Genomic DNA, 13,428 nt, shown 5'->3' on the forward strand with positions numbered 1-13,428 from the left:
GGAGGAGGAGGAGGAAGATGCTCCACAACCGCTTTTTTTTTTTCTTTAAAAGCAAATACCAGTGAAACAAGAATTCGTCGTTGTTCCGCCAATTTAAACGACATGAAAATACCCAGTGCGGAACAAATACAGACTAAAACATCCGTCAGTGACGGAGATCAGAAGTGGGAGAAAAAAAAAAACGCCTCTGCGTGGAGCTTTTAATAGGTGAATATTTTCCACTTCATCAACTGATTACCAAATTACACAAAAGCTGCTTTGATCTCAACAGAAGATGAAAGCGTGAGAGAACGTTTGTAACGACAAAGCGACGGGGGGTTGACAATCTAAGCTGGAGCACCTTGTGACCCACAACCGGTGGCAGCGGTCAGCTGGGTGTTTCTCCTCCACCCAGTTGTCCCGTTGACACGGAGCCTCGCGGCTCCGTCGTCGGTTCGCGGGGACGGAAGACGAATGGACGAGGCTCCTGCGCCGTTATTGGCAGTAAATGAGGAACGCGATGGGGGAGGAGATAAATCACTCGCACGTCTTCCTGTTTTTTTGTGTGTGGCCGGAGCGTGTAACCGGCGGCCATCCTCCTCTCATTAATAACCGAACAGGACTCTGGGGGGGGGGGGTTCCCTCAGCCTTCTCCCCGCGAGACCTCTGAAAGACTCCCACGCCGCCGCCGATCAATGGCCCCTGATTAATCCATTTGTTCGGCCCCCACTATAAACCCGGGTTATTAAAATGGTGGAGGGCATCGATTGGCTGCCGGCACGCCGTCGCTAACTGGAAGCAACGGGTCAGATGTTTGACACCCGGACGGGAAGACCACCCCCCCCCCCCAAAAAAAATAGAGGCGTAAAGCTGAGAGTTGGACCTGCTTCTGACGGGGAAAACGTCCAGAGCTTCACCCCCCAGGAGGGAGAGCCGCTCTCTAACCACAAGCTGTTTTTTTTTTTAAATTTAAAACCAGATGTGAAGCCACCGACACAGGATTTTACTTTAATCAGACGCACGCACGGCGTTTCCTCGCTGCCTAATGAGCTGCACACATTGATCGAGTTGGACTAATGGTGCAGAAGATAAAGGAGCTCACGCCTCCATTATTACAACGGCTCGCGTATCGACGGGTTATTGATTTCACTACTGCCGCGTGGAAAAACACGCCAAACGGAGGTTTGACGGAGGATTGAGCAACAACACAATTATCCACATTACATGAAGTCAACGGAGCCATTTGGTAGAATCAGTCCTGGTTATTTTTTTCTCTGTGTGAGGATTTTATTGTTTCCTATGAGTTTTTAATTCTTATTTTATCCTTCACACTTGATCTTTGATTTTAATATTTGACTGTTAATATGAAACAATGGGAGAATCAACACTCTTGTTTTGTTTCATTGTTTCTTTGTAGAAAGACAATCAGACGCGATGTGCTGTTTTCCTTCCACGTGTTGATTTATTGACACTTGTTGTGTCTCCAGGTTTATTTATGTCGCTCTGCATGAATGGATGTGCAAGTCCCTGTCTCCATGTATAGACCTATCAGCCATAAGAGGAGGACCACTCACGCCTGGTGCCATACCTACGTGTCCGTGCGTCACAACTTTTCTAAAATTGCTCCAACTCATCTCCGTCTCCATGGAAACGGGGGTAACAATAATTAAAAAAAAAAACACTCCGTCTTCATGGAGACGGCCGGAATGCTGCTACCTCAGCAAGTCCGCAATTTAAAAGAAAATAAAAAGCGAGACGGCTCAGAATTCCTGGAGTGACAAAATAATAATAATTTGAAATATATATATATATATATATATATATATATATATATATATATATATATATATATATATATATATATATATATATATATATATATATATATATATATATATATATATATATATATATAAAGAATTCCTGGAGTGATCAAATAAAAAAAAAAAAAAATATATATATATATATATATATATAAAAATTCCTGGAGTTATAAAATAATAAAAAAATATACATAAATATATATATATATATATATATATATATAAAATATATAAAAAAAGAAAGAATTCCTGGAGTGATGAAATAATAATAATTTTAAATATATATAGAAAAAAATTCCTGGAGTTATAAAATAACAAAAAAAAGAAAATATATAAAAAAAAGAATTCCTGGAGTGATAAAATAATAAAAAAATATACATAAATATATATATATATATATATATATATATAAAATATATAAAAAAAGAAAGAATTCCTGGAGTGATGAAATAATAATAATAAAAAAAAAAAATAGATATATAAAAAATAAGAATTCCTGGAGTGATATATAAACGTCTTCAGGAAAGGAGAACACGGCCGGTGAGGACGATCCGGGCGTTTTCAGTTTTCTGAAGGGAGTCAATCAAAGTGGCGTGAAACCAGCGTGAACACGATGCCGCTCATTAAGGCTCAGACCCACAACGCTGGCTGCCGCTCCATAAAGCGAATCCGAGCCGCTCACCCTCCCGCCGCTCACCCTCCCGCCGCTCACCCTCCCGCCGCACCGCCAGCCGCCGCCAACGTCACAAACAAAGCCATATTTCAGCGAACGCCAACGCTTTGCAATCAGCTCACTTTTTATTAGCCCAGACTGTGACCTTGGTTCTCCACCGTCACACTGATGGAGCAAAACACGTCTGAGGACCGCTGGAGGTTTGACTTGGCAGAGGCAGGACACACACACACACACACACACACACACCACTATTTTCAGGGTTTCAGTTGAACGGACGTCGTTTTCACTTCAAAAGTTGTCGTGGAAACGGAGTCTAAGTTAATGGCTCCAACGACGACAACTAAAAAAAAAAAAATAATTTTTCAATCCGTCTTCTGACGTATATCAGCGTTAACTATAAAAGACGTTTGAGATTCCCTGAAAGAAGCACGACGTGCCTCTTCGGATGGTCGCAGGAAGACAAACGCTGGACTCGTCCACCAACCGAACCACCGGCTTCAGGTGACACAACATCCTGCAACAACAGTCTGCTCTGATCCGGACCTCCAGGCTGCATAAACATGAATATATAAATATATTAACGTTTCAATGACTCATTAATGGAAAGCGATCCCGTCTCCCTCCGTCCCTCCGTAAGCTCACCCTGTCCTCAGAACAAGCACTAAACTGTGTGTGTGTGTGTGTGTGTGTGTGTGTGTGTGTGTGTGTGTGTGTGTGTGTGTGTGTGTGTGTGTGTGTGTGTGTGTGTGTGTGTGTGTGTGTGTGTGTGTGTGTGTGTGTGTGTGTGTGTGTGTGTGTGTGTGTGTGTGTGTGTGTGTGTGTGTGTCAGACCTGATTTCCCACGGTGCAGAGCATCATTTAAGGCTGGTAAGCCTCGCGCTGCACCTTCCTCCACCGGGAGGAACTTCCTGAATACAAACTGACCTGACTGGTACACCGAGTTCAACGAGCTGCAGGAAGGAAGGAAGGAAGGAAGGAAGGAAGGAAGAGAAGAACGTATACAGAAGGTATACAGATTGGAGTTTATGGGTCGATCCACACAACGATACCCAGCCTTCTCAAAACAACCTCCGTCGACACGTCACTATGAACTCGACTCAACACGAGGCTGCAGTTCACCTGCCAGGCCTGTAGGGGCGCTGTGACTCACCAAACACACCAGAAACACAGAAGAAGACAGAGTACATTGAAGTTCAGAAGTAGATTCCTGCTCATAAACCTGTTAATAACTCTAGTTCTATAGGTCTATGGCCCTGCTCCTCCTGCTGCTAGCGTCAGTAGCTTCTAGTTCTATAGGTCTATGGCCCTGCTCCTCCTGCTGCTAGCGTCAGTAGCTTCTAGTTCTATAGGTCTATGGCCCCGCTCCACCTGCTGCTAGCGTCAGTAGATTCTAGTTCTCTAGGTCTATGGCCCCGCTCCTCCTGCTGCGAGCGTCAGTAGCTTCTAGTTCTATAGGTCTATGGCCCCGCTCCTCCTGCTGCTAGCGTCAGTAGCTTCTAGTTCTATAGGTCTATGGCCCTGCTCCTCCTGCTGCTAGCGTCAGTAGCTTCTAGTTCTATAGGTCTATGGCCCTGCTCCTCCTGCTGCTAGCGTCAGTAGCTCTAGTTCTATAGGTCTATGGCCCCGCTCGTCCTGCTGCTTGCGTCAGTAGCTTCTAGTTCTATAGGTCTATGGCCCTGCTCCTCCTGCTGCTAGCGTCAGTAGCTTCTAGTTCTATAGGTCTATGGCCCTGCTCCACCTGCTGCTAGCGTCAGTAGCTTCTAGTTCTATAGGTCTATGGCCCTGCTCCTCCTGCTGCTTGCGTCAGTAGCTTCTAGTTCTATAGGTCTATGGCCCCGCTCCTCCTGCTGCTAGCGTCAGTAGCTTCTAGTTCTATAGGTCTATGGCCCTGCTCCTCCTGCTGCTAGCGTCAGTAGCTTCTAGTTCTATAGGTCTATGGCCCCGCTCCTCCTGCTGCTAGCGTCAGCAGCTTCTAGTTCTATAGGTCTATGGCCCTGCTCCTCCTGCTGCTAGCGTCAACAGCTTCTAGTTCTATAGGTCTATGGCCCCGCTCCTCCTGCTGCTAGCGTCAGTAGCTTCTAGTTCTATAGGTCTATGGCCCCGCTCCTCCTGCTGCTAGCGTCAGTAGCTTCTAGTTCTATAGGTCTATGGCCCTGCTCCTCTGGCTGCTAGCGTCAGTAGCTTCTGCAGCTTGTAGTCCCTGATTGTGGTGGCTAATTGAAGACATCACGGACCGCGGTGGGGGGAGGGGGGGGGGGATTGCCTCATCTTTTTCCCACACAGATGATCGTCTTTGGGGCCGGGGTTTTAGAATTTCCCAACTCTGGGACCTGGGAAAAACCTGTTTCCACGTTTCTAAAACCGCCTCATGTGGACGACAGGCCAGGAACATCTGGTTCAGGTGAACCAGATGTTCCTGGTGTGGACGGACCCTATAAAGAGGGGAACAGATTTGAAGGCATGAAGACATAAGACAGAATAAAAACCCTTTTTATCTCGGAATTAGTCCGGAAATCCATTAGAACTAATGGACAAAACCGTAAAGAGAATTGATGATCTGACCTAAACAGGCTTCCTCCGTCTGCAGCGTCTGATTGGTCAGGAGAAACTTATTTCCAGGAAAAAAAAAAAAAAAAAAACTAAAAAAATGCTTCTCATTTGTATCCATTTGTGTTTCCCGGCCCGGCTGCAGCGAGCGCCCGGGGCGGAACCAACGCTAAGGCGTGAAAGACGAAGAGCTCTCTTCAAGTCGGAGGCACGACGAGTCAAAGGACACATCCTTCTTTCTAGTTCACAAACCAGGGTCCGAGAGCCCCGCGGCAATAAAAGCTGCTCCGCGGCAATAAAAGCTGCTCCGCAGTGGGCTTGGCGTGACGTCCCGACAGGAGCGCCGAGCCCATCCCGCCCGTTTCACCTCTTTTTAACGCCGCAGCGGCCTCACGTTTAACGACATCTCCCATCGCCACGGCGACCGGGGCGTCCCGGGGTGCGGGGTCTCAGGGGGTTACGTACGGCTAAAGTGACGCTCGCCGGCGTCGTAATGGCGGCGAGGCCGAGGGATAATCAGGTTGGCGGCGGCGGCGACGATCAATCGATGGCTTTATGAGAGCGGGGGGGGGGGGGGGGGGGGGAGGGGGGCGCCGCGTGGACGTTAGCGTCGAGTCAAAGTGTAGCCAAGCCTCCAGCAGAACGGCGAAACAGACGCCGCGATGAAGACGAGACCACCCGGCCCGGCTGGTCGAAGACCCGCGTCCCGCCATCATCATCATCATCATCATCATCATCATCATCCACCCACTTTGCCGCGCCGTACAGCTTGGAAGCGGGATAATTACCACCCGGGGAGCTCCGACTTCCAAGTTATCAGCGTTCACATGGTAATAACCAGCAAGCCAAATGTCCAACGGGGTGGGGGGGGGGGGGGGGGGCAAACAGCTCTGGCAACGTTTCCACGGCAACGATCCAAGTGAACACAGCAATTTTTATGTTTTTGTTCAGCATTTCCACCGACACGACAGAAACACCGATCTGGTGCACCGGAGCCACACTGTTTTATTGAAACTGACGATTTCTAAACATGTTCTGCTATTTTCCCTCGGTGGCGCACTGAAAGTTAAGTTTGATCAATCGTCTGCTTCCACACCTCTTTTTATTTGCCTGATCTAAAAAAACGTGTGCTGGTCTGGTACTGAAGCCCCGGTGTTACGACGAGTTCCGCTCCAGAACAACTTGAGGGTCTCAGAACAACTTCTGCCAACTTCTTCATTTCCTCCCTTTTATTTAGTTTTTCATGAAACCGACGCTGTTTTCAGGAAAATCTCTGAATTTTTTTTATTTTCGTTTCAGAGAAGATTTGTGTTTACGGTGCAGTTTTCATGTTGGGCCACTGGTTGGTGCTGTTGGTTGTTTTTGTAATGACGCCACACACACACACACACACACACACACACACACACACACACACACACACACACACACACACACACACACACACACACACACACACACACACACACACACACACACACACACACACACACACACACACACACACACACACACACACACACACACACACACACACAGCAGAGAACAACACACCAGAAACAATAGCAATGGGAGGAAACAAGACATTCGAGTGGACGCAGTGCTAGTTAGCCACACTCAGGCTAACTGGACATCATTTACCCAGAGACGCTATGATCCGCTCTGCTATCCATGATAGCGGTGCTTGTTAGCCACATTCAGGCTAACTGGACATCATTTACCCAGAGACGCTGTGATCCGCTGTTCTAGTTAGCCACACTCAGGCTAACTGGACATCATTTACCCAGAGACGCTGTGATCCGCTATGCTAGTTAGCCACACTCAGGCTAACTGGACATCATTTACCCAGAGACGCTGTGATCTGCTGTGCTAGTTAGCCACACTCAGGCTAACTGGACATCTTTTACCCAGAGACGCTGTGATTGGCTCTGCTAGCGGTGCTAGTTAGCCACACTCAGGCTAACCGGACGTCATTTACCCAGAGACGCTGTAATCCACTCTGCTAGCGGTGCTAGTTAGCCACACTCAGGCTAACTGGACGTCATTTACCCAGAGACGCTGTGATCCACTCTGCTAGCGGTGCTAGCTAGCCACACTCAGGCTAACTGGACATCATTTACCCAGAGACGCTGTGATCCGCTGTGCTAGTTAGCCACACTCAGGCTAACTGGACATCTTTTACCCAGAGACGCTGTGATTGGCTCTGCTAGCGGTGCTACTTAGCCACACTCAGGCTAACTGGACGTCATTTACCCAGAGACGCTATGATCCGCTGTGCTAGCTGTGCTAGCAGTGCTAGTTAGCCACACTCTGACCAGTAACACCAGATCGTCACTGCAGTAATCTTCCACTTCAATATGTTGAAGGTTTCAAAGCTTCAGGAAGTGAATCTTTTAATTCCAACACATTGAGCTCAATCTTGATTGTTTTGTTTTTAGTCTTTTCACATTTCTGGACGAGTCTGATGGACTTAATTGAAACTTTCATGTAATTGACGGAAGACATTTGTTGCCAGGAACAATTTAAAGCCGTTATTTTGCTTCCTCCTGTCATGATGCGTCAACGATTCTCCACTTTCACCAGAGCCTCCTGCCACGTCGACTCCACTCCCCCCCAGTTCCACTTTCCCAGTGGGAAACTCCCAGTTCCAGCTCCTTCAGGTGCACTTTTCCCACACGGATGTGGGAATTTGGTTTGGAGAAGTGCAACAGAATTTTCTTCTTTTTTTTTTCTTCCCCATTTTCGATCATGACAATCCCAAACGCCCCACCGTCGCCCACAGCGGTCAGCTGACCCTGGAGGCGCCGGCCAGCCAGACTCACCCGGTCCTTCATCCTCCAGCTCTGCGCCAGCGCCTTGGAGCCCTCGATCTTCTCCGAGTGTCTCTTCTTCATGAAGGCCAGCGGAAGCTTCCAGTCGTTCATGTCCGCCTCCTCTTCCTCGGCCAGGCCCACGGCCGGCGAGTGGAGCAGGTCCGGGTCCATTTTCATGAGTGCCCTGTGGGGGGGGGGGGGGGGAGACCACCGGTCAGTGACGGACACTTAAAACAAGGAAGGTTTTCTTTTCTTTTCTTTCTTTTTTTTTGTTGGTTAAAGATATGTCTTTTTTATCTAATTTTTTTTTTCATAAAAAAAGGACATTTTTAAATACATTACAGTCGTTCCAATGTGCTTTTATAGAGAAAATAGAAAAGCCCAACATCCACATGAGCAGCAGGTGTGTTTGCGACTGTGGAAAGAAAAAACTCCTCTAACAGGAGAAACTTTCTAGAAACCAGAGTCAGAGGTGGAGGAGAGGAGAGGAAGTAGACTTGGTGGGGAGAAACATACAATACCCTTGTTAGTGCTACATACATTTTTCTTTTTTTTCATTATAATACAATAATCACAGTGATCCAAATATTTTCCAACTGCCATGAGATTAAACCAGCCTGAGCAGCAACAGAGCAAAAACCTAAATAATCACAACAATGATCGCAAAGACAAGAACAAAAGGACACAAAACAAAGAACAAAAAACAAAAAAACAGACAAACAAAACAAAAAACAAAAAACAAAAAAACAGCAACATGATTTCGATAATTGACAGAACAATAGCGGAAAATAAGAAAAATCAGCAGTAAATCTCATCAATGAGGAGTGGAAGTGTGTGTGTGTGTGTGTGTGTGTGTGTGTGTGTGTGTGTGTGTGTGTGTGTGTGTGTGTGTGTGTGTGTGTGTGGGGTTTGTCCTCTGGATGTGAATGGAACTCTTGTGGGGGGGGCCGCAGTACCACCCCGGGGGGCCGAGGCCACCAGGAAGGTTTTCAGGTCGGGTTGCAAAGGGGCGGAACATTTCCGGAAACTTTCCATGGGAATTTAGGAAATATTCCAAATTGTAAACTTTCCATGGGAATTATTGAGAATTTATTGGGAATTAACTGGAAATTGGGGGTGATTTAAACAAACTGTTCCATATACAAACGTAAATGTAAATATTTTTGTTTTGTCAGAAGCTAACATCCGTGTAAAATAATACAATTAAAATAAACATGACATTTCAACTGATTTAACTGAAGTAGAATTTAGTTTTAATTCTTGAACAATTATTTTAATGAACAACAAAAATATGAAAATGAACTCCCCTACACCCAAAAAAAGTCCCATTCAAAACTTTAGTTAGCAACACTCAGGCTCACTGGACATCATTTACCCAGAGACGCTGTGCTAGCGGTGCTAGCCGTGCTAATTAGCCACATTCAGGCTAACTGGACATCATTTACCCAGAGACGGTGTGATCCACTGTGCTAGCGGTGCTAGTTAGCCACACTCAGGCTGACTGGACATCATTTACCCAGAGACGCTGCGATCCGCTGTGCTAGTTAGCCACACTCAGGCTAACTGGACATCATTTACCCAGAGACGCTGTGCTAGCGGTGCTAGCCGTGCTAATTAGCCACATTCAGGCTAACTGGACATCATTTACCCAGAGACGGTGTGATCCACTGTGCTAGCGGTGCTAGTTAGCCACACTCAGGCTGACTGGACATCATTTACCCAGAGACGCTGTGATCCGCTGTGCTAGTTAGCCACACTCAGGCTAACTGGACATCATTTACCCAGAGACGCTGTGCTAGCGGTGCTAGCCGTGCTAATTAGCCACATTCAGGCTAACTGGACATCATTTACCCAGAGACGGTGTGATCCACTGTGCTAGCGGTGCTAGTTAGCCACACTCAGGCTAACTGGACATCATTTACCCAGAGACGCTGTGGTCCACTGTGCTAGCGGTGCTAGTTAGCCACACTTCTTAAAGTGAGTGGCTTTAAGAACTTACTTTTTTCAAAAAAAAAGTAAAATGGAAAATCCAATGATCAAAACATACACGGACCCCGGCTGAGGCCCAACCTTCAATTTTGTACGTTTCTGTTTTATTCCCATAAATTCCCGTTAATGCCCATGGAAAGTTTCCAACTTTGAAAATTTCCGGGAATTTTGCCACCCTATTTTCAGGTAATGTTAAGTTGTTGTTTTTTCCTTTCTTTGTCCTTTGAGGACTTTGTCCTGTTGCTTCCTGCACGTACAGATAAATATGTGAACTTTCTCCTGCCGTCCTCCAAACGGTCGCGGTTGACGGAGAAACACCCAAAGCGGTTGACGGCTAGATTTCTGTGCCCAGAACCAGGAAGAGCCAGCGACCCAGTGACCTGCAGGCTCTCACTCAGGGGCGTCAAACTGATTTCAGTCGAGGGGCCACATCAACCTGACCTCTGACCTCTGGAGGCCCAACAAGTCAAACGTCACATATTAAACTGCAGATATGGACAAATGTCAAAAGTCTTTCCTTCATTTGATCCTTTTGTAACTGCAAGAATTTTCCAGTCTATTCTGAAATATCTATATTAAAGTTAATCAGATATTATTATATTTGCAAAAAAAAAAACCCAGTCACCTTATCTGGATATCATATGTTTATTCAGGATTAAAACAATTTGTCATCATCTGGAAATTGTCTTGAGTTTACGTGTCTGAAGTGTCACTTCCCATAAGTTGGACTCGTCGTTTTATTGTGAAAGGCGTTGCGTCATGTGACCTCCACAGATTGCATTAATTAATTCTGACCAAGGGCGGTTTTGAATGTCATTTTTGCCGATCGAGTGTTTTTCGATCAGCCTCATGTTTATACTTCACACTTCAGAAATCCCATGGCGATGGATCAGATGGTCTGGTGGGCCGGTTCTGGACCCCGGGCCTCATGTTGGACACCCCTGATCTAACTCATCCTGCCACAGCCGAGGAAGAGGAGGAGGAAGAGGAGGAAGAGGAGGAAGTTTCCCCTTCGTCGTCTTCCTCTGAGAAGAAAAGACACGATCGCCTCTCGCCTCGACGCCACTTCTGAAAACAAGCTTCCAGCAGGCGGCGCTTCATGGATCATTAATAAACCAGCCAGAAGAACCAGGAACAGAACCAGAGACAAACAATACAGACCGTGTGTGTGTGTGTGTGTGTGTGTGTGTGTGTGTGTGTGTGTGTGTGTGTGTGTGTGTGTGTGTGTGTGTGTGTGTGTTTCTGAGAGACTGAGATACTGAGAGTGGACGTTTTGTCCTGATGTTGATGATGGAGACACTTTGGGACGGGTCAACCAGCTCAGCTGTCAAACACCTGCTGGTGGAGAAGACCGACCGGAGAAGACTGACGGGAGAAGACTGACCGGAGAAAACGGACCGGAGGAGAAGACTGACGGGAGAAGACTGACCACAGAACATTGACTAGAGAAGACTGACTAGAGGAGACTGACTAGAGGAGACTGACTAGAGGAGACTGACAAGAGGAGACTGACTAGAGGAGAAGACTGACCGGAGGAGAAGACTGACCGGAGGAGACCCACCGGAGGAGAAGACTGACCACAGAACATTGACCGGAGAAGACTGACTGGAGAAGACTGACCGGAGATGACTGACTAGAGAAGACTGACTAGAGAAGACTGACCGGAGATGACTGACTAGAGATGACTGACGGGAGAAGACTGACGGGAGAAGACTGACCGGAGAAGACTGACCGGAGATGACTGACCGGATATGACTGACGGGAGAAGACTGACGGGAGAAGACTGACGGGAGAAGACTGACGGGAGATGACTGACGGGAGATGACTGACGGGAGATGACTGACGGGAGAAGACTGACGGGAGAAGACTGACGGGAGATGACTGACGGGAGATGACTGACGGGAGATGACTGACGGGAGATGACTGACGGGAGATGACTGACGGGAGATGACTGACCGGAGATGACTGACCAGAGAAGACTGACCAGAGAAGACTGACCAGAGAAGACTGACCAGAGATGACTGACCAGAGATGACTGACCAGAGATGACTGACCAGAGAAGACTGACCAGAGAAGACTGACGGGAGGAGACTGACCGACAGCTGGCAGGCAAAACAAGCAGCTATGGATATACAGCTGTGCTGTGCGGTGGAGTAAGGTGGTGCTAGTGGAGTGGTGGTGCTAGTAGAGTGGTGGTGTGGTGGTGGTGGTGCTAGTGGAGTGGTGGTGGTGCGGTGCAGCCGGCAGATGCGGACCTCGGTGCGGGGGGATGATCGACCCGGGCCGGGGAGCCTCTCCGCCTCCGGACGATCACGGACACGGTGGCGCAGACGATGCGGGTGAGGAGGTTGTAGGGCAGCGTCCAGAGCCGGTAGAGGATGTCGAAGCCGTCGAGGCCGAGCTGGACCGGAGCGTGCTTGCAGGGGAATCTGCGGCTCTCCCCGCGGCTCTTCGCTATGGGAAGCGGCTGCAGACCAGGCCCATCTTCACACGGACAGTCCGCCTCAGCCACGCCGCGCAGCAGCCGCACTGCTCGAGGACCGGAGGGGCGGAGAGCGGGGGTCTGCGACTCACCAGCGGGCCCGCGGGCCGGTTCCGGGCGGCGGTTCTGTGGGAACACTCGGGAAATCCCCAAAAATCCTCCGGACAGTCTCTGTTCAGCACTGCTGCAAGGGCGCAGACATGTTGGGGTGGACCCGGCATGCACCGCGGGGGGCGGGGCCGCGGCGAGCCGACGTCACCCGGGCGGATGACGTCACACACTAGAGTATAAACGACGCTCAGCTCGAAAAAAAAAACAAACAAACAAAAAAAAAAAGTCGAGAAACAATACACAGCTAAAAAATAAATACATGAATAAATAAAACAATAAAAACCAAAGAGTTCAGGAAAAAAACACAACTGTCACAAAATTTTTTTTTTTTTACTGTATTAATTATTCAACCAATCAACCGGTTTCTCACATCAGAGCACATTTAATGCAGAGCAGTACGTTTTTCCTTATAATATTGGTGAAGCAATAGTGTGTAGAGGGTTAGTGTGTGTGTGTGTGTGTGTGTGTGTGTGTGTGTGTGTGTGTGTGTGTGTGTGTGTGTGTGTGTGTGTGTGTGTGTGTGTGTGTGTGTGTGTGTCGTATATTACTAATTTATTCCATTTGAATAAAAATACCTAAACACTGTGTGACTCTACTGAGTAGTAGACGAGTTCAAACAACATTTTGTGACTGGTTTAAATTTAAGTAGCTACTGATTAATTTTTTTATTTTTTATTTAAAAGCCTACATCAATTTAAATACTAAAATTAAAATCAGAGCATATATATACATATAAGCCTCTCGCTGCTTCCAAGTCGCCTTCCTCCTGTTGCATTGCAACAAAATGACATTCAGATTTTAGAACTATTTATTATTTCTACCCGTCTGCTGCGATCTTAAATTAAATGTAAAGTCAGTGGAGTAACGTGTTCAAACTTGTGCGTTGACTCTGGCAGCGGTTTTCTCCCAGTCGCCGGGACTTTTACAGCAAAATACCTGTATAGTTGGTCTGTTGCCATAGTAACTCGTGGTACCAGGGCTCCACTGATGATGGCTTTTTATTGAAAC

The 13,428-nt window shown here is 47.3% G+C and overlaps 1 protein-coding gene across 1 annotated transcript in view; it reads right to left on the reverse strand.

The window, feature by feature from the left end:
• rptor (regulatory associated protein of MTOR, complex 1) overlaps positions 1–12,202 on the reverse strand; it is a 153,870-nt gene extending 141,668 nt beyond the window's left edge. Inside the window, 2 exon segments of the mRNA XM_080520290.1 lie at positions 7,848–8,022; positions 12,083–12,202. Coding sequence (XP_080376416.1) covers positions 7,848–8,015 — 168 coding nt within the window. The 5' untranslated portion in view covers positions 8,016–8,022; positions 12,083–12,202.
• Positions 12,203–13,428: the final 1,226 nt, after the last annotated feature.

The sequence above is a fragment of the Blennius ocellaris genome, assembly GCF_963422515.1.
Source record: "Blennius ocellaris genome assembly, chromosome: 3".
Taxonomy (NCBI): Eukaryota; Metazoa; Chordata; class Actinopteri; order Blenniiformes; family Blenniidae; genus Blennius; species Blennius ocellaris.